Source organism: Lutra lutra, chromosome 9, assembly GCF_902655055.1.
Source record: "Lutra lutra chromosome 9, mLutLut1.2, whole genome shotgun sequence".
In the NCBI taxonomy this organism is placed as follows: Eukaryota; Metazoa; Chordata; class Mammalia; order Carnivora; family Mustelidae; genus Lutra; species Lutra lutra.
Window position 1 is genome coordinate 37,963,848 of NC_062286.1, and position 24,334 is coordinate 37,988,181.

The following is a 24,334-nucleotide window of genomic DNA, read 5'->3' on the forward strand; positions in this document are numbered from 1 at the left end:
ACAAAAATAAAGGAAGGAACACTCTGATGCTTCCATAAGCAGCCAGGAAAAGATAAGGCATGGGGTCTGAGAATAGAGAGAAGCTGAAGGAAATGTAAGGAAAGGAAGGCCTGGGAGGTGGGACTAGAAGAGTAAGGTGGTCTCTGAGAAGTTCTGAGAGCAGCATCACTGACCAGTGTGAACCACGAAGGGCATAAATTATTTGCTGGGCCATCATCATCCCCCATGTCTGCGGGTTCCTTGGAAGTCACGATACAATCTGGGGATCGGCAGTGTCATTTGAGAGCTTGTGAGAAATGAATCTGGGACCCCATGCCAGACCCAGAACCAGACTCTGCATTATAACAAGATCCCCAGATGACCCTTTTGCACAGGTATTGAGGAGTGTGTGCTAGCTGAGAGATTCTCAAGCACTGCTGACATTGAAACATCTAAGGGAGTTAAAAAAATACTGAAACTCTTATGTAATTGATCTAGGGAGTAGACTTGGCATCAGGATGTTTAAAAGCCTTCTAGGTGTTTCTAAAGCCAAGTTTGAGAACAACTGGCTGGTAACAACTGCTTTGTAAGATTAGTGTTTTGTTTTGTTTTGTTTTTGGTAGGGTTAGGGTTTGTGGGGGAAACCAAAGTTCTGTGTCAGTTTGGGAAGAACATAGGAAAAAACTGAAATATGTGAGCCATGAGAGAGATCGACAGATATAAGAAATCAGGGACTACAAGAGGTATTCCTGAAGCATTAGGGGATAGGTTATATGGGAAATTGAGTTTCCACTATATGTTGGATAGGGGATTAAGCAAATTCCTACTTAAACATTGCAAAGAGGATGACTCCAATAGCCTAGAGGGCTTAGAGACATGTAGGTGACTGATATCCAATTACAGACAGAATTGGCTCATGAGGAGGCACCTGGGTGGCTCAGTCAGTTAGGCCTCTGCCTTTGGCTCAGGTCATGATCTCAGGGTCCTGGGATCAAGACCCATGTCAGGCTTTCTTCTCAGCGGGGAGACTGCTTCTCCCTCTCTCCACTCATTCTCTCTCTCTGTCCATCTCTCTCCCTCAAATAAATAAATAAAATCTTAAAAATTAAAAAAAAAAGAATTGGCTCACAAAGCTAATAAAATTCACAATAGAACTTCAGAGGGTATCCACTCAGGTTATCCATAGAGCCACCTTAAAAAAATGCTATATTCAGCCTTCTGGGATCTGTATCCATCAAGCAAAGAAGGCTCAAGAGAGGGGGTTCCAAAAGCACCTTCCTAAAAATTCTCTATTTGCCTGCAAAATTAGTCAGTCCAGACCCTGGACTAGAGGGAATGAGTGACATATAGGTGGTACCCTACCACAGCATACCAAGGTTTGTATTTTCTTAAGCTCCATTCTCTTCTTCCCCCCAGATCACTGAAAACACATTGATTTCTAGGGAAATCCCTCCTGGGAGAAAATGGCTGTTCTTGTACCTTGGAGCAGGTTGCTCAGAGTAGGTCTTGGGGATAGAATTTGGAAAAGTTAGAAAAACCTTAGGGAGGAGGTCCTCCTAGTGAGACAACAGCCAGGACAAGCCAGTGAGTGCTATTCCATCTCCCCATCCATGGAGGTCCACTGCCAAGGAAGTCAGTTTTAGGTTGGGCCAGAGGGTTGAGAAGGGCCAAAGTCTATGGTGTCCACAGCCCAGGAGGGTGTTCTGCAACTGGGGGTGAGAACCACATACGTGGGCTAGGGATGTACCATGCATGCAGCTCTGAATGGATGTCTGGAGCTATGTTGTGTCTTTTTTTTTTTAAGATTTTATTTATTTATTTGAGAGATAGAGAGCAGAGTGGAAGAGAGGGGACAAGGAGAGGGGAGAGGCAGAGGGAGAGGGAGAAGAAGGGCCCCCCACTGAGCAGGGTACCTGATGCAAGGCTCAATCCCAGGACCCTGGGGTCATGACCTGAGTTGAAGGCAGCTGCTTAATCCACTGAGCCACCCAGGTGCCCCATATGTTGTGTCTTATGTAACACTGAGACTATAGCCTCATTGGGAAAAAAATGGGAGTGGATTGATGTGAAACAATGAAAACAACAAACAGTTTGTTAATAACTCATTGGTAGGGCAGAATAAATACATGCAAATTCTTTGACATTCTTCTTGACAGGGGTGGTCAATGTTCCCTCCTCTCAATTCTGGCTGGGCTTTGTGATTGCTTAACCAGTATTTAACAGAATACAGTAGAATTGTGCCATTTCCAGACAGGTCCAGGTCTTAAGGACTGGAAACTTTAAAAAAAATTGAGATATAGTTGACGTATAACATTGTGGAAATATACAATGTATTGGTTTGATACATGTGTATATTGTAATATGACTACTACGGTATATATTGTAATATGACTACTGCGGTATTTGACTTACGTATCTTTCTCATATCACACACTTATAATTTCTTTTTTTGTGTTGGATCTGGTCTGTTAGCAACTTTAAAGTTTATAATATAGTGTTGTTGATTATAATCACTATGTTGTACATTAGATCTCTAGAATTTATCCATTATTTGCAAATTTGTACCCTTAAATAACATCTCCTCTGTTCCCCCACCTCCGGCCCCTGGTAAGCATTCTACTCTCTGTTTTGGCAAGTTCAGTTTTTTAGATTCTGCATATAAGAGATATCATCCAGTATTTGTCTTTCTCTGACTTAGTTAGCATAATGCCCTCAATGTCCACCCATATTGTTGGAAATGGCAGGTTTTCCTTCTTTCCCATGGCCAAGTAATATTCAGTTGTATATGTATCTCCTTAATTCATGCATCTATTGACAGACACTAAGGTTGTTTCCATACATTGGCTATTGTGAATAATGCTGCAATGAACATGGGTGTGCAGATCTCTCTTTAAGATACTGATTTCAGTACCCAGGACTGGGATTGCTGGATCATATAGTAATTCCATTTTTAGTTTTTGAGGAACCTCCATACTGTTTTCCATATGGCTGTGCCATTTTACTTTCCCAGCAGCAGTGTAAAAGGGTTTCCTTTTCTCCACCTTCACACCAGCATTTGTTATCTCTTGTCTTTTTGATAAAAGTGGACTGGTGGGCTTTTATGTCCTGTCTCCTGAAATATGTATTCTTGCACACCAGTCGTCACATTGTGAGAAGTTCTAAGCAGCCTTGTGGAAAGCCTTTCCACGTGGAAAGGAATTAGGGCCCCACTGACAGTCCGGACAGCTGAGTTCCTAGCTGACAGCCAGCACCAACATGGCAGCCAAGTGAGTGGCCTCCTGGCAATGCATCCTGCAGCCATGTGAAACAGAGTGAGGCATTGCAGCTGAGCCCTGCCCACATCGTAGGATTCTGAGTAAAATAAGCCACTAAGTTTTGGAGTGATTTGTGAAGCAGTAATAGATCACTGGAACAGAATTTAGGACCAGCAGTGAGGTGCTCCAGTGACTAAAGCATACAATGTGTGCCATTGCTTTGTGTTTGGTGTCAGGTGGAAGTTGGAAGGCTTTGGGGAGCCTGTTAGTGAGGGCCAGGACAGTGAGGAAAGTGCTACTGACTAAAATGACGTGTGTTTTGTAGGGGTGAGAAGTTTAGAAAAAGTGTTGCCTGAAGTAATGTGGCAAACTGGGAGTCTCCAGAGGAATTTAGGGCATGCCTCGTACATCCTTGAAAAAACCAGAAGCCTCACAGGTGACACAAGGTAGAGCGGGCTGTCTTGAAAAGGAACGTAGGTGTGTTTCTTTCCCTAATGGAATTGATTATACATTGAGAATGCAAAACTTTTTTTTTTTTAAGATATTATTTATTTGACTGAGAGAGAGATCACAAGTAGGCAGAGAGACAGGCAGAGAGGGGGAGAAGCAGGCTCCCTGCTGAACAGAGAGCCCGACGTGGGGCTCAATCCCAGGACCCTGAGACCATGACCTGAGCCAAAGGCAGAGGCTTAACCCACTGAGCCACCCAGGCGCCTCTTGAATGCAAAACATTTTTAAAGGCATTGTAGTAGGTTGGACTGAAAGGGACAGAGAAGTAAAAAATAAAGAGAGGCCTTAATATATAGAATATTATATAACTATATATAACATATATAAAAATATATATAACATAAAATATTATATAAGCATATTTATATAGGAAATATTATTAATTATTATATAAGGTAAAATACATTGTCTATAAAAATATATTTTAGTATATACAATATATAATATACAAAATAATAAAATATATAATATAATTATATATGATATATAATATGATATGATATAAAATATATTTTAATATATAAATAAAGATATACATTAAATATTATTTATATTTATAGATATTATATATCACTTATATATATTAAAATATATTTATGTGTGATTCAAATATATATTATTACTATATATAATATTACTATATATAACAATATATATTACATATATACAAAAAAAAATGATGGCCCCAGAGATGTGTACATCCTAACCCCAGAACTTGTGAATATGTTACCTTACATTACAGGAGGGCCTTGTAGATGTGATTTGGTTAAGGATCTTGAGGTCAGGTGATGATTCTGGATTACCCAGGTGGGCCCAGGTAATCATAAGGGTCTTTCTAAGTAGAAGAGGACGTCAGGAGGGTCAGAGTCAGAGTGATGCAGTGTTTAAAAAGGATTCAGCTAGCCATTGCTGTCTTTGAAGATGGAGGGGAGACACCTCCTAGAAGCTGGAAAAGGCAAGGAAACAATTCTCCCCTAGAGCCTCCAGAAAGAGCCTGCCGACATCTTGATTTTGGCCCAGTGAGACCCCTTTCCAACCTCTGACTTCTGGAACTGGAGGACTACGTTTGAGCCGTTTGATTTATGAAGTTTGTATAATTTTTTTTTACAGTAGTGCTAGAAAATGAACACAGACTTCCAGTTTTCCATGGGCGGGAAGCATGCTGAGAGAGGGGCTGCAGGCTACTCCCTGTGGAAAAGGAAGGATGGCTTGGAAGCAGCCTCGGAGGGTGGGGCTGATGGCTCAGGGTGGAGCCTGCTCTCGGTGAGCCAGCCATGCCCCTAATCAAGGAGTTGGCCATGTGGTCCCAGCTGGTCGTTCGAACTGCTGTGAACCAGGGACTGCTGTGTATGTCTGGAGTCCCTCCTGAACAGGAAAATGTCTTGCGGTTGCTCTCTACCTGTTCACCACCGCAGGTTTGGTACGTGTGGGCAGATCACTTCTCTCTTTGGTTCACAGGTCTTCAGATCGGGAGAAGTTTCATCCAATAAACCCTATCTATACCTGGACCTGATTTAGACTAGGAATGGGAAACTTCTTCTGTAAAGGACCAGATGGTACATCTTTTTTGTTTAACAGGCCATCTAGTCTCTGTCCTGACTACCCAATGGTGCCATTGGAGCACAAGGGGAGTCTTCACAGTGTGTAAATGTGTAGGCAGACCAGATCTGGCCTGTAGGCTGTAGTTTACCTGATTGAGCTGATGAGGTCCTGGACATCAAGCTGATGCCTTAACTGGATGAGACTTTGGGAGCCCTTGGGTGGGCATAAGTGTATTTTGCATAAGGGAGGACTAGAAATAAGGCAGACTATGACAGATGAAAAATAAAGGCAAATTCTTTGATATTTTTCTCATTGAGAGATGGCATTTATGTGCAACCCTCTTGAATCAGTGCAGGTTCTGCGATAGATCAAGAGAATTATGACAGAAATGAAGTATTGCCAGTTTCTGGGTCCAGGCCTTGAAAGATTAGCAGACTATTCTTCTGCTCTTTGGGAGGCTGGGATACTTGTTCTTGAATACAGAGACCATTCTGTAAAGAGGCCTAAGCAGCTACAGTGTGGGTTCTGTGAGCATTTGTGGCTCTGAACAACTGACTTAGGAACAGACCTGTGGGACACAGTCTGTTCCTAACTCTGGCTCTATGTGCGCCTTTTAGCTGGGCCAAATGAGTAGTTGCAGTTCTGGGCCATGAGGCACAGAGGTGGTGCCAGGAACAGGACTGGGGACACAGGAGGTCCTTGCTGAGTGATTCTCATGATACACCTCCACAGAGCTGTGTGCCCCCCCCACTGGCCCCACAAAGTCTTTCTTTAATTTATTAGTTAATTCACATAGCAACAACAGAAATAGAATGCAAAGTATTTTTGAAGGAATTGTAGAGGAAGCGCTTGTGGGGTCCAAGCATGATTAGGGGCAGGATGGGCCAAAAGGACTAATTGCTGCTAGTCCCAAGCTCGTTTCTCTCTGTGGGTCTAGGCGCTGGAGAAGACCAGAAGGCCCTTGTGCCCTCCAGAGCCAACTGCCAATGATCTGTTTTCTCCCAGCTGTAATGCTAGGACAATGCCTTATCAACTGTGGGCTGAGAACCATAGTAAGGCATAAAAATGAGTTGGGGAAAAAAAAAAAAAAGGAATAGGACATATATCAGAATCCATTAAACATAGTGAGGGGGAATAATATATTATGAAATGTCTATTCTACCTTTTGCTCGCACATTCTTATTAAAGCTTTCTTTTCTTTTTTTTACTATTCAGCAGGAATATTCTGCTTCTATGTTTTAAGGAGCTGAAAATGGATTGGATGAGAGCACTTGGGTTTTTTAAGACACATCAATGTTTTAGCATCATGTGGTGTGGAATTCAGATGTCCTGGCAAGATTTTACACCCTAGATCTTCCCTCTGAATTCGATAATCGCCCAAAGTAACTGAATCTCTGTGCTTTCAGAAAGTACTTGACATAAAGCCATGACACCTTTCTATTTCTGCAGCCCCATTACCAGGACACAAACTCCTGCAGTGTTTTTAGAATATCTTATTTATTTTAAAGCATTTATTGGCTCATGAATATTCATCTCCAGGAGCTTGTCTTGTAGAATTTCTCTTTAGGGATCTCAACTGCCGTAGTAACTGGGCATAGTTACTTATACATTTTTACCAATCTGAAATGAAAATTTTAACTTAATATTCTATTAATAGTTATTATTTGAGAGTGGAACCTTTTCTCTTTGCTCCCTCAGTCTCAAACAGTATAACACTTTCACACAGGCTAGGTAAGGGACTGATTCTGCCGCTGTGTGAGGCATTTGCCTTTAACAGTTAACTGCATCCTTCTGTGACTAACTCCTGTTGTAACCAAGCTCACAAAATCATTGTTTCTTGTTTTGCATTTGTAGACACTCTGGGAATCTCCGTTTACCTTACAAGGTGTCCTCACCGTTTGTTTCCTGCTCCTGGTGATAACTCTTCCATGCAAACAAGACATTTAAACAAAGGAAGAGAATTATTTGGAGCATGAATCAAATTTAAGATAATTGTTATTATGTCAGCTACAAAACAAGACACCAGTACCAAAATGGAGTCATTCATGCTAAGCCCCACGTCGCGGAACCGAGGCTCAATTATAGTTTCAGCTGGCCCTGAAATGGAATCTGGAAACCAGAGGTTAAAAAAAGGGCAGGTCATTCAGGAGTCACCTGAATGGAGTTACCTACCTAGATTACTAGCTAGGTTATCTACTTGAGACACCTCTGCCATCACCTAAGGGGAAGTAACCTTGCAATAAGCAATAATCAACCTGATTTTTTGCCAAGTAGAACTTCCTTATTTCCGCTCCCTTCTGCCTACTGAAGTCTTTCATTCTGCACAGCTCCTCCGAGCTCCTTTCTACCTGCTAGATTGGATGCTGCTTGATTGAAATTTATTTCTGCTCAAATTCTTAAAATTTTTTAAAAAGATTTACTTTCTGTCTTTCTCTCTCTCTTTCTTTCTTTCCTTATTTATCAGAGAGCGAGAGAGAGCATAGGCAGGGGGAGAAGCAGAGTGGCAGGCAGAGGCAGAGAGAAGAAGCAGACTGCCCACTGAGCAAGGAGCCCGGTCCGGGACTCGATCCCAAGACCCTGGTATCCTGACCTGAGTCGAAGGCAGGGGCTCAAATGACTGAGCCATCCAGGCATCCCAATTCTTAAAATTTTAACATGTTGATGATAGAGTTTTGTCCTCGCAGCTGTGAATGACTTGTGAATTAGATACCTTTCTAGTTTTATTTGAATTCTATATACTCTGTTCCCCATAAAGCAAACAACTTATGAAAACCAAATGTTTCATCTTTTTTTTTTTTAGATTATTTATTTATTTAGTTGACAGACAGAGATCACAAGTAGGCAGAGAGGCAGGCAGAGAGAGAGAGGAGGAAGCAGGCTCCCTGCCGTGCAGAGAGCCCGCTGCGGGGCTCGATCCCAGGATTCTGGGATCATGACCTGAGCCAAAGGCAGAGGCTTTAACCCACTGAGCCACCCAGGAGCCCCCAAATGTTTCATCTTAAGGAGGCCATAGGCCTTTATGACTTCACACAGTCAAATTTTCATAATTTTTTATATTACCTACATTTTAAAGAATGTTTCAAAATTCCAAAAAATTAATCCTGCAACAAGAAAAATAAGATATACGGATATAGTACATTTCTTGTATTCAGTAACTAAAAATCTTAATATTTCACCAAAAAAGGGTTTATTAAAATGCAAATTATTTAAAACAATAATTTGCTGAAGTTATAAAGACCAAAAGTCCACTTTAACTAGCTAAATTTAATTTTGTTCAACTATTTTGTTTTGGAAATTTATTATGATATTCCATCAGTCAGATTTGGTAGTTTAACATTACAAGCTGATTATAGATTTACACGTATGCGTGAACTCGGTTGCAAGGTAATTTCAGACTGGGATGCGTAAAAGTTTGAAAGCAGGATTCTAGGCTTGCAACAAAGTTCCTGCCTTCAGGCGCCGCTGCGCTAAATTCAGAGCTCCCACCCCACATAGGTGGGATGTGCCCGGCGGAGGCTCGGCCTTTTGATGTAATTCGGTGCCGCAGCGCCCTCTGCTGGTCCCAGGGAGCACAGCTGACCTCTCAGCTCCAAGCTAGGGTGACCAAAGCTTTTTGGTTTTTGATTAAAGTCTCAGATTGACAAGACGAATGTTTGTTTTGTTTGGGGAAAAACAAGAAACTAAGTTTATCTTATTAAAGATTTTTTTTGAGAAACCAGTTTTAAATCATCATTTAGGAGTATACCAGAGAATTCCTCAGTTTGGATTTGCCAACTGATAATTCTTTCCATTAGGCTAAACACCTTGTTTGTATGGAAAAATGATCAGAGAATCAGCAGTACCAAACGAACTACTCTAGCAGTTTACCATAATACATTCATTTCATTTTTCTTTTAAACTTTTTATTAGAAATAATAATAGATACAGGAAAAGTAAAAAAAAAAAAAAAGTACAGGCGTTTATAAATATCATTCATCTAGGGGCGCCTGGGTGGCTCAGTGGGTTAAAGCCTCTGCCTTGGGCTCAGGTCATGTTCCCAGGGTCCTGGGATTGAGCCCCGCATTGGGCTTTCTGCTCAGGAGGGAACCTGCTTCCTCCTCTCTCTCTGCCTGCCTCTCTGCCTACTTGTGATCTCTCTCTCTCTGTCAAATTAAAAAAAAAAAAAATATATATATATATATATATATATAATTCATCTAGCTTCCTCTAATGTTAGAAACTTAAATAACCATCATCTCTAGCCCAGAGAGCATGGTTACCATGAATTCTTCGGGAGACTGGATGTGTGGACCAACACATTTGCTCGTGGTCCCTTGGGTCATCCTGGGGTGGGTGATTAATGGGCAGCTGAGTCACAGGTGTGTCCCAACATTCTCTCCATCTCCCTGAGCAACAGCTTAAAGTGAGTTACTTATGTATTTACAATGTCAGCACTCTGTAGCAATGACTAATTCATTGTAGGGTAGATTTCTAGAAGTGGAATAGATGGAGATGCTTCTAAGGTGCTGCTTAACATGTATGAGAAAAAAGCCCTAGGTGTAGTAGGCAGAACACCTAACTTGAATTGGTATAGTGGAGGATTTATGGCTTCTTACCCGCTCTCCAGGCTGAAGGGAGATCACAGACCTGAAGCCCTTTGAGCCAAAGGCCAGGTCCCTTTGAAGAAGAATTTTGCACGGTTACAAGTGGTGTGTTACAGACTGAATCGTGTCTCCCCACCTGCCCCCACTGCTTCACATGTTGAATCTCTAACTCCCGTGTCTCCCCACCTGCCCCCACTGCTTCACATGTTGAATCTCTAACTCCCAACGTGACTGTGTTTGGAGATGGGCCTTTAAAGGAGTGATTGAGGCTAAATGAGGTCATGATAGTGAGGTCCTAATCTAAATATGACTGCTGTCCCTATAAGAAGAGGAAGAGACAGCAGGGATGCGTGTGCAGAGGGGAAAGGCCACAAGAGGGCACAGCAAGGAGAGAAGCCCCCTGAGAAATCAATGCTGCCAAAACCTTGATCTCGGACTGCCAGCCTCCAGAAACGTGGGAACAAATTTTTGTTCTTTAAGCCACCCTGTGTGTGGTATTTTGTCATGGCAGCCCAAGCAGACAAATACAGAGTGACAGGTAAATAGGACTTTTCCCCCAAGCTTTACCCAGAGACACGGGTTGCCATTTATCAGAAGACCGTGTACTGGAAAGAGAGAAAGACTTTCCAGGGGCTTCAGATATTGGCTCCACACTGATGCTGATCCGCAGAGTTGCCAAATGCTGCTGTGGTCCATCGAACCAAGTAGAAGGTTATAAAAGTCAGGAGACAGATGGATTTTGGAGTTGAAGCTGCCTGAAGGCTCAGCCTTAGATGATTTTCTCAGGTTTAGAATTTATCTAATTTAAATCAATAAATTTAGTGATTGGCAACATGCCCCGTTTTCAGTTCCTTCTTATTAAGTTAGGGTTACTATGGACAGAATGCAAAAGTGAAGCCCCTAGAATTCTTCCTCACCCCTGCCAAGATAATAAGTCCCAAACCAAAGCAATACATACCTGGAGGGATGACTAGAATTAGTGTCATCATCGAAGACTTGAAAGATGCAAGGGTATTAATTTCACATCCCATTTAATTTGCCTTGTTGGCTGGTACAAATACTGCATAGGTTTCAGAGAGTGCCAGGAAATCATCATAAACTTCAGCTTGTAAAGCCAGTTGAGGCTGCAGATCTGCATATATTGTCCTCACTGGAGCAAATAAACGCAGCCCAAGACCTAGTATACAGCTATTCACCTAGAAAATGTTTTTTAAACCCCATATCTATGAGCAAAGGTGACCAGAAGCAATTTGCCTTCACATGCAAGACTGTGTTGCTTCATGTCTATATCAACTCTCCAATTCCTCATCATCATAAGTCTTAGGGACAACGTGCTGGTCCATTACATTGATGATATTATGCTAATTGAATCTGGTAAGCAAGTAGCTAACACACTAGATGCCTTAGAAAGAGAAATGCTAGTGAGATGCATTCAGGAGTCTGCTATATTGCTGAAATTTCCAGGGGTCTAGTAGTCTAAGCATCTCAGAAAATTGCCTAAAAAGTGATAGACTGGGATGCCCGGGTGGCTCGGTCATTAAGCATCTGCCTTCGGCTTGGGTCATGATCCCAGGGTCCTGGGATCAAGCCCCGCATCGGGATCCCTGCCTGGTGGGAAGCCTGCTTCTCCCTCTCCCCCTGCTTGTGTTCCCTGTCTCGCTGTGTCTCTCTCTGTCAAATAAATAAATAAAATCTTAAAAAAAAAGCGATAGATTGTTGGACCTTAAATCTCCCAGGAGGGGGGAAAAAGGCATAGTGATTAATGGGCTTCTTTGGATTTTAGGGTTAACACATTCTTTGTCTGGGCATGCATACATGTTGTGGTCCATGTACCAAATAACCCATAAGGCTGCTAGTTTTGATGGGTCCTAGATCCAGAAAAGATTATGCTGAATATCCAGGTTGGGATATAAGCTTATTTGCCCCATGAGCTTTAAGAATTAACAGACCCACTTGTTCTAGAAGTGTTTCTTGCAAATAGAGGTACTTACAAGCCCCAGGTGAAAAATGATGGGGAAAATCCCTGGGGTTTTAGAATAAGGCCGTGTCCTCTTCAGCCCTGCTGAAAATCAGCTCCAGAACTGCTATTTGTTTATTATAGAGTCTGAATTCCTAACCATGAGACATGAAATGATTTAAACTGCCCACCATGAGCTTGGAATGTCCTGATCTACCAAACCATAAGATTGGACAGGCACAGGAACAGTCTATTTTAAAAATAATGATGTAGAGGAGACCAGGCCCAAGCTTATCTGAAAGGCAAAAGTCAACATCATAAGTTGGTAGCTCAGACACCCATGGTACCTTCTTCTACAGCTTTTCCACCTGTTTCTTAATTCACACCAGAGTCTCATGGGATGATGTAGAATGGAGGAGGAAAAGCGTAGGCCTGATTGGATGTATGTATGGATCTGCATAGTATGCTAGCCCCAGCTGGAAATAGATGGCTACTGCCATTTCACTATAGCACCTTCAGCTTGCCTTGAAAAATAATGATGAAGGGAAATCCTCCCATTGGGCAGAACTTGAGGTAGCATGTTTGGTTATTCATTTCATGTTGGAGGAGATATGTGAGGCAGATCTACACTGATCTGTGGGGCAATGAGTTGGCTAGCTGGGCAGAAACTTGGAAGGAGAAAGATTAGGACATCGGCTACAAGGATGTGTAGAGAGTAGTATGCAGGTGAACCTCACAGAATGGGCACAGAATTGGGAAATGTGAAGATATTTGTTTTCCAAACAAGGGCCTACCAAATGGCATCTACTGCAGAGGAGGCTCTCAGTAAATGAGAGGTCGAAGTGTCCCAACCTGTGGATGCCAGTTTTCTCCAGTCCCTTGTCTGCTCAGTGGGTCCATGTACAAAGTGACCATGGTGGCAGATATGGAGATTAGGCATGGACTCAGCCGCTTGATTTCCCCTCAGCAAATCGATTTGGTTACTGCCACTGAAGAGTGCTCAAACCACCATCAGCAGAGATCAACAGAAAACCCCGACAACATTTCCTAATGCAACCAGCCAACTCCCTGGTGGCAGATTGTATTGGACTATTCCATTATGAAGAGGCCAATGCTTTTTTCTTGTAGAGATACATATAAATTTTTGTATTGATTTATCTTCTCAACTCATAGTACTTCTGCCAGCAACACCATGGGCGGCGGACTTACTGCATGACTGCATGATGCCACAGGGCGTCATTTTTAACTAAGGGTTCCATTTTTCAGTAAAGTCATGTGGCTACAAGTTCACACTCATGTAATAATTCATTGACTTTTCTACCTGAACCATCATTGGCTTTACCATGTGCAGATGTCTTGATAAACTAGTGGGATGGTCTTTGGAAGAGTCACATGTGGTGCCAAGAAGAACACAACACTTTGAGAGAGGGCTGTCTTACGAAAGCAGCATATTCTTTAAACTACTGGTTGATAAATATTACTGTCTTCCTCATGATGGGAATGCAGAGGTTCAAGAGCCAAAAGGTGGAGTGGGGAAGAGACCCTCTTACTCTTAAACTAAATGGCATACTGTAGGAACTTTTTCTTCTTGTTACATGACCCTAAGCTCCATGGAAAGGAGGTTTTAGTGCCCAGGAATGCAATGCTTCCACTAGGGAATACAGTCAAGGATTGGAGGAATTGGAAGCTGAGATTGCCCTATAGCCATTTGGCCCCTTGTGTCATTGAATAAACAGGCAGAAAGGAGTCAACTTACTGGGTGGGGTGTTTAATCCTGATTATTTAGGGAAAACTAGGTTGGTGCTACTTGATGGAGGTACACAGGACTGTGTCTGGAACCCAAGGGGTTCCCTGGAGAAGGTCTTATTACTCCCCTCCCTGGTAGTTTCAGACAATGAAAAACTGTAACACCCTAAACCCTAAAAAGAGCACCAAGGACTCAGAGTCCATAGACACAAAGGCTTGAATTACCCTCAAGGTGAGGAAGAGCATCCTGCTAAGGTACTCGTAGAAAGCAAGGGAAATATGGGATAGCTGGTGGGAGAAGGCAACCATGATTACCAAATTAGACCCCGTGAATAGCTACGGAATCAAGAAGTCTACCAGTTGACTTCTTAACTGTTTCCTCCCCACTCCTGTATTTTCCTCTAACCACCTTATAGGAGCAACAGTGGGAATGACTCTTAAAAACTTTCAGTTGGGGGTATTATCACATAGACCTAACTTGTGGTGATTCAGAAGCTGCTGTCTTTTTATATTTCGCTTGGGATAGGGAGCTCAGATTTCAGACTCATGGAGTAAGAGCATGGACTTGAGGGGCGGAAGGCTTAGCTTATGCTGGATGACTTCCACCACCACTGCCTTCACAATTCACTGGAAGGAAATTGGAGGGTGGGAAGAGAGAGAAGTCAGGGTATTTAGTCCTGGTTCCTTCCCTTTCCGGTCACCCCAGGCTGTTTTTCTTGAGGTAGGTCATGTCCTCTATTACATTTCCCTCTCCACAAAGCTCTCTCTCTCTCTCTGGGTTCTGGTAACTGTTTCCTCCTCTTGTCCATTCAGGCCTATGGGTGATAAGAGGTGTATCCTACTGTTACTAGCCCCAGGGTTCAGCATTATCTACACCTTGGTATTTCCCTATACTCTGCCCACATCTTTATAAATAACCCCTTTATTACATTTGCCTCAAACTGCCAAATTTTGAATGTGTCATATATTTCTTGTTAGGACCTGATGGGCACAGCATGACTCTCAAGTTCACCCAAGCAGACTTGAAATACTTTGATGTGGGAGAGACATTCTCTTCTTGCAAAGATGTAAATGTCTGAACATGTAGTTCTGATTCTCACAGAAAATTATCTTACAGACATGAGGGAACCTGGCCTTATGTACTGAATGCCAGTTCAGAAGAGAATTAGCTCAATGTTGATCCTTGCTGCCATTATGGAATTACCAGATCAGTGGTTCTGATCCCATATCACTTCTGGACTTTCAAGTATGTGATCTAATGAATATTTTGATCACTTTGAATTGGAGTTTTCCAGCTTTTGAAGCTAAACTTGACTGATAGATTCTTGTAAGTAGAATTGATGAGTCAAAGGGCACATATATTTAGATTTATAATAGCTCCTGCAAAATTGCTTCCCAAAAAGACTGTGCTGATTCACACATCCATCCATACAGTCAGTGAATCTGTTTCCTCACCACCATTGCCTACCACCTTTTTAATTTGTGCCTTCCTGATGGGTGGAAATGGAATTTCATTGTTGCTTTGATTTGCATTTTGCTCATTACTGGTATGGTTAACTATAATTAATTCTATTTGTTGGACATTTATATTTTCTTCTCAGAAATGCTTTTTACATCTATTGTTTATTTTTCTATAAAATTACTTGCATTTTTTAAACTAGTGGGAACTACTTAAAACTTGGAATGGTAGGTATTAGCTTGTTAGATGTGTTGTAAATATTTTCTCGCAGGTACCTTATCTTTTAACTTTCACCCATGGTTTGTTTTGTGCAAGTTTGTTCAAAATTCTAAAATTTTGATGATATTCAGTTTATCATCTTTTCTTTCATGGCTTTTGCATTTTCTGTGATGTGGCTCATTGAGCTAAAAGTTCTCTGTCATTAGCTTTTTATCCAGGAATTTCAAACTTTAGGCATTTAACCTAAGCTTTTCCTTAAATGTTTTACCACAAGCTGTCTGATAGAGGCTTTAGCTGTTTGTTTTTATTTTTTGGTTGCACACAAGTGTACAATTTGGTCAACAGATGTTTTAAATTTACAGAAAGGTACCTTGATGTTGGTCCTGTATAGTTGAATTCTTTTGTCTTGATGCCTTTAATGGTTCTTTTATTTCTGCCATTTTGGTGAGGAGTTTGGGGGTTATTTTTGTCTATCTTTCATTTTCACACGGAGAGGAAGCTGTTAAATAGCATGTTGGCCCACAACCCAAAGTGTGGGTTTTCATGGGGGACCCAGCTTCGGGAAAGACATGAGGATGGGTCAGCCCACAGGGAAGGGAGTTTTAGACAATGAGCTTGAGCTGCTTAGAGGAGCTGAGGTTTGGGCAAGTTCAACTACATCATCACACCCACATTTGGTAGAGGCAGTTCTGTAGAGGTCATCCTGGGAATTTCCTTGGCATTGTCCCACTTTCCCCAATCTACTTGAGTACAAATGGCCCAGGCTGTTCTCTGTGGTCTGTGGTGCACACTGTGTTGCCCCATTAGTTCAATCGAGGTGATGGCATTTCTCTTCCAGTAGCGATGCCCAGGCTAGATTGGTTGTAGGTAGCCCCTGATAGGATATAAGTTGCAGTGACTTTGGTTCTTTTAGGAGCCACAGAGGAGCTGGTGAGCACTAGAGCAGAGAGCCCTGGATTGGGGAATTAGGAGTTACAGATTCTAAACCCAGCTCGACTATGAATTTGATTCTGTGTATTTTTCAACTGTGGGGGTCAGACAATGTCTACTACTTCATGGTTCCTTCTGCTTTCATTCCTTGTGAATGTCAGCTTGGCTACATGAATACATTGTTATGGATATTGTGCCTCTATGAACAGGTTCTAGAGATTCTAGTCCTGGTGAATGACCAAGCTCTCTCTCCCTTCTTGGTTTCCATTGATGTTCCCTCCACTTATCAAGATCATGAGCATGTTAAGTGAGCAAAATAGAAGGACTTGATACCAAACAAGCATGGATGATAATATCTTAGAGCTTAAAAATTGGAATCTGGACTTCAATAATCTCTTAAAATTATTTCCATGTCTAGGATCTTTTTTGGGTTTACGAGTACTTACCTGAACTCAATTCAAGCCACACTTAATGGTGTGCATAATTTTCACTTTGTATGTGACAATAGAACATTAATAGAAAGAATCTGACAAACTGGGTTATGTTTACATAGCAGAATCATATTCCTTACTTTTTGTAACCAGCATAAATATTGATAGTCCTCTCAAATACAGCTAGGATATCATGTAATCATATTATCCATCCCTTCTACTCTAAGACTAAACTTCTGGTCCATTTCTTTACTAGATATGGCATCTCTGCTCATCAATTATCCACCCCAGTGGTTCAGTTCTTCCCTCTCCTCTCCATCACTCCTATTCTAATTTCTCTGATACTCACTTCACAGTAAACTTTAAACTGGGGACTTCAGAATGGATACTGACTGCTGGCAATTCTGGAAATTACTGGATGCTCTGAATATTGGGAAGTGAGGGGAAGGTCAGGATCAAGTGGAATAAGAGGCTGAAGCTGAAAGGGACACATGTCATCAGAAGACATAGGTTTTTGCAACCTTCTTCTGGCCATGGAAAATTCAAGCTATACCCAAAGGCTTTGGCATCAGTGAAAATACAGGTCTCTGGGTTGTGTCCCTTGGGTCCTCTGAGCATCTCTTGGGCTGATGCCTCCTCTCCGCATTTGTGTTCATGCACTGAACAGACTACATTCTCTATTCAGAGGTCTGAGCATCAATTTGGCAGAGAGTCCCCTCCTGAGGTCTGGGCATCAGTCCTACAAAGTCCTTCCTTTGAGCTCCTAGCTTCTTTTGTTTCCTCCTGTTTCTTTCCTGCACTTGTTAATATCAGGGATACTTCAGCACCTTCTTGTTACTCTTTAGCCTTCTAACATATATTTTTTTAATTCAATACCTTTCCTTTATTTTATTTTTTTTAAAGTTTTTTTTCTTTTTTTTTAAATTTTTATTTCTTTTCAGCGTAACAACATTCATTGTTTTTGCACCACACCCAGTGCTCCATGCAATACATGCCCTCCCTAATACCCACCACCTGGTTCCCCCAACCTCCCACCCCATGCCCCTTCAAAACCCTCAGATTGTTTGTCAGAGTCCATAGTCTCTCATGGTTCACCTCCCCTTCCAATTTCCCTCAACTCCTTTCTCCTCTCCATCTCCCCTTGCCCTCCATGCTATTTGTTATGCTCCACAAATAAGTGAAACCATATGATAATTGACTCTCTCTGCTTGACTTATTTCACTCAGCATAATCTCTTCCAGTCCCGTCCATGTTGCTACAAAAGTTGGGTATTCATCCTTTCTGATGGAGGCATAATACTCCATAGTGTATATGGACCACATCTTCCTTATCCATTTGTCCGTTGAAGGGCATCTTGGTTCTTTCCACAGTTTGGCGACCGTGGCCATTGCTACTATAAACATTGGGGTACAGATGGCCCTTCTTTTCACTACATCTGTATCTTTGGGGTAAATACCCAGTAGTGCAATTGCAGGGTCATAAGGAAGCTCTATTTTTAATTTCTTGAGGAATCTCCACACTGTTCTCCAAAGTGGCTGCACCAACTTGCATTCCGACCAACAGTGTAAGAGGCTTCCCCTTTCTCCACATCCCCTCCAACACATGTTGTTTCCTGTCTTGCTAATTTTGGTCATTCTAACTGGTGTAAGGTGGTATCTCAATGTGGTTTTAATTTGAATCTCCCTGATGGCTAGTGATGATGAACATTTTTTCATGTGTCTGATAGCCATTTGTATGTCTTTATTGGAGAAGTGTCTGTTCATATCTTCCCATTTTTTTATATGATTGTCTGTTTTGTGTGTGTTGAATTTGAAGAGTTCTTTATAGATCCTGGATATCAACCTTTTGTCTGTACTGTCATTTGCAAATATCTTCTCCCATTCTGTGGGTTGTCTCTTGTTTTGTTGACTGTTTCCTTTGCTGTGCAGAAGCTTTTGATTTTGATGAAGTCCCAAAAGTTCATTTTCGCTTTTGTTTCCTTTGCCTTTGGAGACATATCTTGAAAGAAGTTGCTGTGGCTGATATCGAAGAGGTTACTGCCTATATTCTCCTCTAGGATTCTGATGGATTCCTGTCTCACGTTGAGGTCTTTTATCCATTTTGAGTTTATCTTTGTGTACAGTGTAAGAGAACAGTCGAGTTAAGTCAATGTACAGAAATCAGTGGCTTTCTTATACACTAACAATGAAAATACAGAAAGGGAAATTAGAGAATAGATTCCATTTACTATAGCACCAAGAACCATAAGATACCTGGGAATAAATCTAACCAAAGAGGTAAAGGATCTGTACTCGAGGAACTACAGAACACTCATGAAAGAAATTGAAGAAGACACAAAAAGATGGAAGACCATTCCATGCTCTTGGATTGGAAGAATAAACATTGTTAAAATGTCTCTACTGCCTAGAGCAATCTATACTTTTAATGCCATTCCGATCAAAATTCCACCGGTATTTTTCAAAGAGCTGGCGCAAAGAATCCTAAAATTTGTATGGAATCAGAAGAGACCCCGAATCGCTAAGGAAATGTTGAAAAACAAAAACAAAACTGGAGGCATCACGTTACCAGATTTCAAGCTTTACTACAAAGCTGTGATCACCAAGACAGCATGGTACTGGCATAAAAACAGACACAAAGACCAGTGGAACAGAGTAGAGAGCCCAGATATGGACCCTCAACTCTATGGTCAAATAATCTTCGACAAAACAGGAAAAAATATACAGCGGAAAAAAGACAGTCTCTTCAATAAATGGTGCTGGGAAAACTGAACAGTTATATGTAGAAGAATGAAACTTCTAACATATTTTGTAACCAGTCCCCTTTGTTTGAAATTCCTTGTGTGGGTTCTTCCCACACTAGATCCTGATTGAAACAGAAACCTAAAGAATTTGGGGGCCAGATGATAGCACCCTTTAGATGTCATTTTTTTGGTGAACTTCCCAAGAAAGGAGGTATGTTGACTGATACATAATTGAGAAGCTCTTTGGTTGGACAGAGGGGACCTAAGAGAGGTGACACTGGCTGAGCCTGGCTTTGAACACAAGTGTGTCCAAATTCATTATCACACTCTCTCCTGGAGTAACAGATAAACTGGAAGCCAAAAGTGATGGGATTGAGGGCTCAAAGGAAAGGACCATGTTCCTCCAAGGCCAACAAGGGGATGGGGGTGAAAAGTATGAGAGGATGAGCAAGGAGACTTTCAGGGGTGGGAAGAGGGGCTCATGGAAGTGCTTGCCTAGGAGGTTCTGTCTTAGCCCTTGCCTCCCACCCCCCCCTCCCCAGCTAGGCAGGTAAATATAAAGTTGTTTCCAGTCTTTTGAAATTCACCTTAGTCAAATTAGCTTCTGCCTCAGAAAATTTTTGTGCTTAACCTCAGTGAATGAAGGTTGGAATATAATAAACATGGTCCCCCCGGCCCCCAAAGTAGTAATTACTGTTACCATTCATTGTAAACCTACAAATGCATTATGCATATGCAAATGCAAGTGACATTACTAGACCAGAGGGTAGAGGATAAGTTGGGATCTGGGGCTCAGGTTTTAGGGAGATCATTGCCGACCATTTTAGTCCTCAGGCAGTTCTGGAGTCCACTGCATTTTGGAGGTACCAGGGACCTCGGTTAAGGGTACACTGCTCAGTGTCTGTGGCTTCTCAAGGGGGTAGAGGTGCTAAAAGAGTACAATAGGGGAGCTTTCAGCCTAGCCCTCTTTTCAGGGGTGGCCTGAGGTGGTTCACACATGGTTGGATGGCCAAGAACGCCATATGGACCCTGCCTGAAGCTCACAGCTAATTTTGCAATCACAGGGCTCCTTTAGTGGAACTGTAGAGGGCAAGCTTGCCTGCCCCAGCAGATGAACTTCTTTTGTGAAGGGCCTGGCATTGTAGCCTGAGTGATAAAGCAGGATAACTGGGCTCTGGGAAAGTCCCTCAGTGTCCCCTTGCTGAGAAACCTGGGGACTGTCATCAGCTCTATTTCCCCATGGGCGTGGTTTGGTGCAGCTCAATGCTGATGCTATGATTTTGCCATCTGAGACTCCCAAGATTTTCTGACATAAAATTGCCATGCCCCACCAAGGTAGTGGCACCTCCTCCATTCTACCAAATAAATGGCAGTCTCTGTCAGAGCCCTTCACTGCTCTTGGGAGCTGTTGGAGCTGTGATTCAGTCCTCTGAACTATTGATAAAGGTCCAGCAAGTCCTCCAACTTTTTAGCCTTCCCTCTCTTCTGTGCTTTAGGGCTCAGGGAAGAGATGGGGCTATGCCAGGCTCTGTGACTTGTCCAGTGCCTGTCTAGCTGCTTCTCACTTTCTCACTTCCCAGGGAGTTGCTAGGAGCCTGACAGAGCTGCCCTGCCCCCAGGCAGAAGCAGATGTCAATGGGGGAAGGAGGAGGAGATGCATGCAGGCACCTTAAGGTCAAAAGTCATGCCTTAGAAGTTATAGGAAGATCTGGTCACTGGCTGGATCTTTGGGTGGAGGAAGTTCTGCCCGAGGTCTCCTCCCTGTTGCTACCTTGAAGTTTTGTCTCAGGAGGTGGCTCAGATTTTCTGAGTAGGTCTCTGTGTCAGGCCAGGCTTCCCAACTCCTTGTCCAGAATGAGGATCTCAGTAATTAGTGTCCTAGAAAGGTCTTGGAAATATCTCCTGATGCTCATATCTACTATCACTGTCCCCACAGGTGTTGAGACAACCCCACTATGACATGCATTCGAGGAATCCCTATTTCTGGAGAACCCTTAACAGCAGGTGATGTTGAGATGGGGCTCTGGAGGCCTGGGATACCTGCACTCACACCTGTTTCTTCTTGATCTCCTGGCTGCCCCAGCATTTTCTGCCCTTCTTTCTGTATGGCTCTTACCATTGAGTGTTCTCCAGTTTCCCGTGGACAGTGAGCTTCTGCAGGGTGGGGAGCAGTGCTTATCCTCTGCTCTAGCTCCAGACCCAGCACCAAGCCGAGCACAGAGGAGGCATCAGAGGGAGTAGCTGGGACTCAGCACACATGTCCTATGGGACATTTTACCCTCTTAGACCAGTTGCAGTCCTGTCCCGCCTCACCGCAACCCACAGCTTTCCCAGAAAGAAAGGCTGAGCTGAGGGTCATGTGAATGCTGTCAGTTTTAGTGTGTAAACCCTGGACCTTCCTTCTCTAAGGGCCTAGCATCTAGCAAAATGGCCTAATTATAATGGTTCTCCATTATTCTTCTCTCTTAAACTGCAGTGAATCAACCTCATACTGGGGAGGTATCCGACTTGAATCAGCAGGTGTGGGTCCTTCAGGGTCAGACCATTGTGACAGTTCCACGGAGTAACAGTGTGACCCCAGGTGAGTGGTCATCCCACGGCTGCTGCCTTGGAGGCAAGGGAGGGGTCGCAGTGCACCTGGGATGCTGGCGCTGGCCTTTTGTGAAAGGGTGGCCTGACAACAGGGCCCACGTGGAAGGAGGAGAATTTCACAGCTGCCTGGGAAGCCATGTCAGGGAGAAGTTTGTCTGGACCAGGGTATAGAAAGCAGAGAAGGTAGAATAGCCTCTTTGCAGGGCAGGAGAGTTGCTTTCAGTGACTGACGGCCTGTCCCATGGAAGAGGAGTATCTTTTCCTGCCTGACTTTAAAGTGTCCTAAAAGGATTAAATGAGTGGGTATAGGAAGGCAGATTTCAACATCACATTAGGCAAAACTTGCTAATGGACGGAACTCTTCAAGGATCAGAGGGGTTGCTAGGGGTTGGAACTTCCCACCTCCAGATGTTTAAGCAGAGGTGTGACAATCTCTAGGGCAGGGTCTGCCATCTGTTTAACTCTGTGTGCTTGCTCCATTTCCGAGGGCCATGACTGGTACGTGGTATGAATGAATGAATGAATGAATGAATGAGGTAGTTGGCCATTTGGTGGGCCTGGGGTAGCAGGGATGATACTTCTAAGTTTTCTTCCTAACACACCTGAAAGATGCTGGCCTTGTCCTGACTTCGGAGGAAACTGACACCATCTCCACTCTTATCTTTATTAGTCACCGTCACTGTTGTCCCATGCAAGTACCCAGAATCGCTCGAGCAAGGCAGAGGGGTTCCCATTTACTTGGGAATAGAGAATCCAGAAATGTGTTTGTCTTGTGAGGACATTGAAGGGCAGCCCACATTGCAACTGAAGGTAAGTATGAAAAATAACATTATAAAAAAAGGGCCAATTTCTTTTAAAAAATGTTTATTTGGTAGATAATCTAATTTTAGAATTAAAAAAGAAATACTCTCCAATTCTTAAGCATAGTTACTATTCCTAGATGTTTTTGAGTCCTGTGCATGCCACTGAGTTATCCTGCCCCTCGCTAGTTGAGGGTGTTTGTCTTTCTTGAATTTTGAGATATTCTCAACCATTATGTCAAGTAAACTTCATTCTGCCTTATATTTCCTTTTGGAATTCCTATGCCTTAGTCATTGGAACTTCTAGATCCTCTTTAATATCTCGTCTAAATTTCCATACTTTCTATCCTTTTCATAGTTTTTGTTTTTTGCTTGTTGCATCCTGGGAGAATTTCTTGGTTCCATCTTCCAAGTCATGATTCCATTTTAAGCTCATCCTGTCTGCTAAATCATTCTCCCCTTGCCATTTTCTGAAATTTCAATCTTTACTCTTCTTCCTTAAACTTCAGTTCCATAAACTTGTTTAATTCAGTTCAATTTAGTTTAACCCCATCCAATTCAGTCCAGCAAATATGAGAGTTCTTACTGGCCTCCAGCTGTGTTGTGGCTATCTGAGGCCACAACACGTGGAGTCCCAGAATGGCAGAGAGCCTTGCCCTCATGGGGCATGGATTCTAGCAGGAGGAGAGAAATGGTAGACAATAAGTATCATGATGGGTAAGTCGGTGATGTCTTTTTTTTTTTTTTTTAAAGATTTTATTTATTTATTTGACAGAGAGAAATCACAAGTAGGCAGAGAGGCAGGCAGAGAGAGAGGAGGAAGCAGGCTCCCTGCTGAGCAGAGAGCCCGATGTGGGGCCCGAACCCAGGACCTGGGATCATGACCTGAGCCGAAGGCAGCGGCTTAACCCACTGAGCCACCCAGGCGCCCCTAGTCGGTGATGTCTTTAAGGGTGTTATGTCCCCTAGGAAAGCAGGAGAGAGAGGCCGGTAGTGCTAGACCCAGGTGGTGTTGGGGTGCCATAGAAAATAGTGCAGCAGGCATGCTAAGATTTTAGCAGACAATAGAAGACAACAAGAGAGTTAGCCAGCAGCATGTGGGGAGAGCAAGGATTAGTGGAGAAAACAGTGTGTCAGCAGTGAATTAGGGAGGACGAATTCGGAGAGACAAACGTAGATTATAAAGGGCCTTGCTGGCATTTATAAGGACTTTGCCTTTCAATCTGAGTGAAATGGGGGAATTATTAGAATGTTTTTAATAGAAGAGTGACATGAGTGGACACAGGTTTTAAAATAATTATTTTGGCTGCCAGTTGAAAGCAGACTGTGGTGGGGGGCAAAGGTGAAAGTCTTGTGGGGGCCTTTGAGGTGATCTAGGTGAGATCTGATGAATTAGGGGATAACAATGGAGGTGGGAGGTAGGTAGCCAGTTAGATTCTGAAAATATTTTATTTAATTTGAGACAATAAGATTTACTGACAGAATGAATGTGGAGTGTGGTGAAGGAGGACTGTCAATTACATTTTCAGCTACATCTTGTCTAGTAAGCTGCCCTTCTATTGTGGTTTTGTCCTCGGATAAATTAATAATTG

At 42.7% G+C, this 24,334-nt stretch overlaps 2 protein-coding genes across 4 annotated transcripts in view; both read left to right on the forward strand.

The window, feature by feature from the left end:
- LOC125109150 (interleukin-36 beta-like) overlaps window positions 1-24,334 on the forward strand; it is a 190,584-nt gene that overhangs the window by 145,840 nt on the left and 20,410 nt on the right. The window contains exon 1 of one of the 3 annotated variants that reach the window (XM_047745831.1): window positions 22,643-22,752. The exons of the other annotated variants lie outside the window; for them this stretch is intronic. The gene's annotated coding sequence lies outside the window, so the exon portion shown is untranslated. Of the gene's footprint in view, window positions 1-22,642; window positions 22,753-24,334 lie in introns of those variants that run through there. 3 annotated transcript variants of the gene reach the window in all.
- The window catches only part of IL36G (interleukin 36 gamma), a 63,380-nt gene that overhangs the window by 36,472 nt on the left and 2,574 nt on the right, over window positions 1-24,334 (forward strand). The window contains exons 5-6 of the mRNA XM_047745829.1: window positions 21,827-21,931; window positions 22,613-22,752. Coding sequence (XP_047601785.1) covers window positions 21,827-21,931; window positions 22,613-22,752 — 245 coding nt within the window. The remainder of the gene's footprint in view (window positions 1-21,826; window positions 21,932-22,612; window positions 22,753-24,334) is intronic.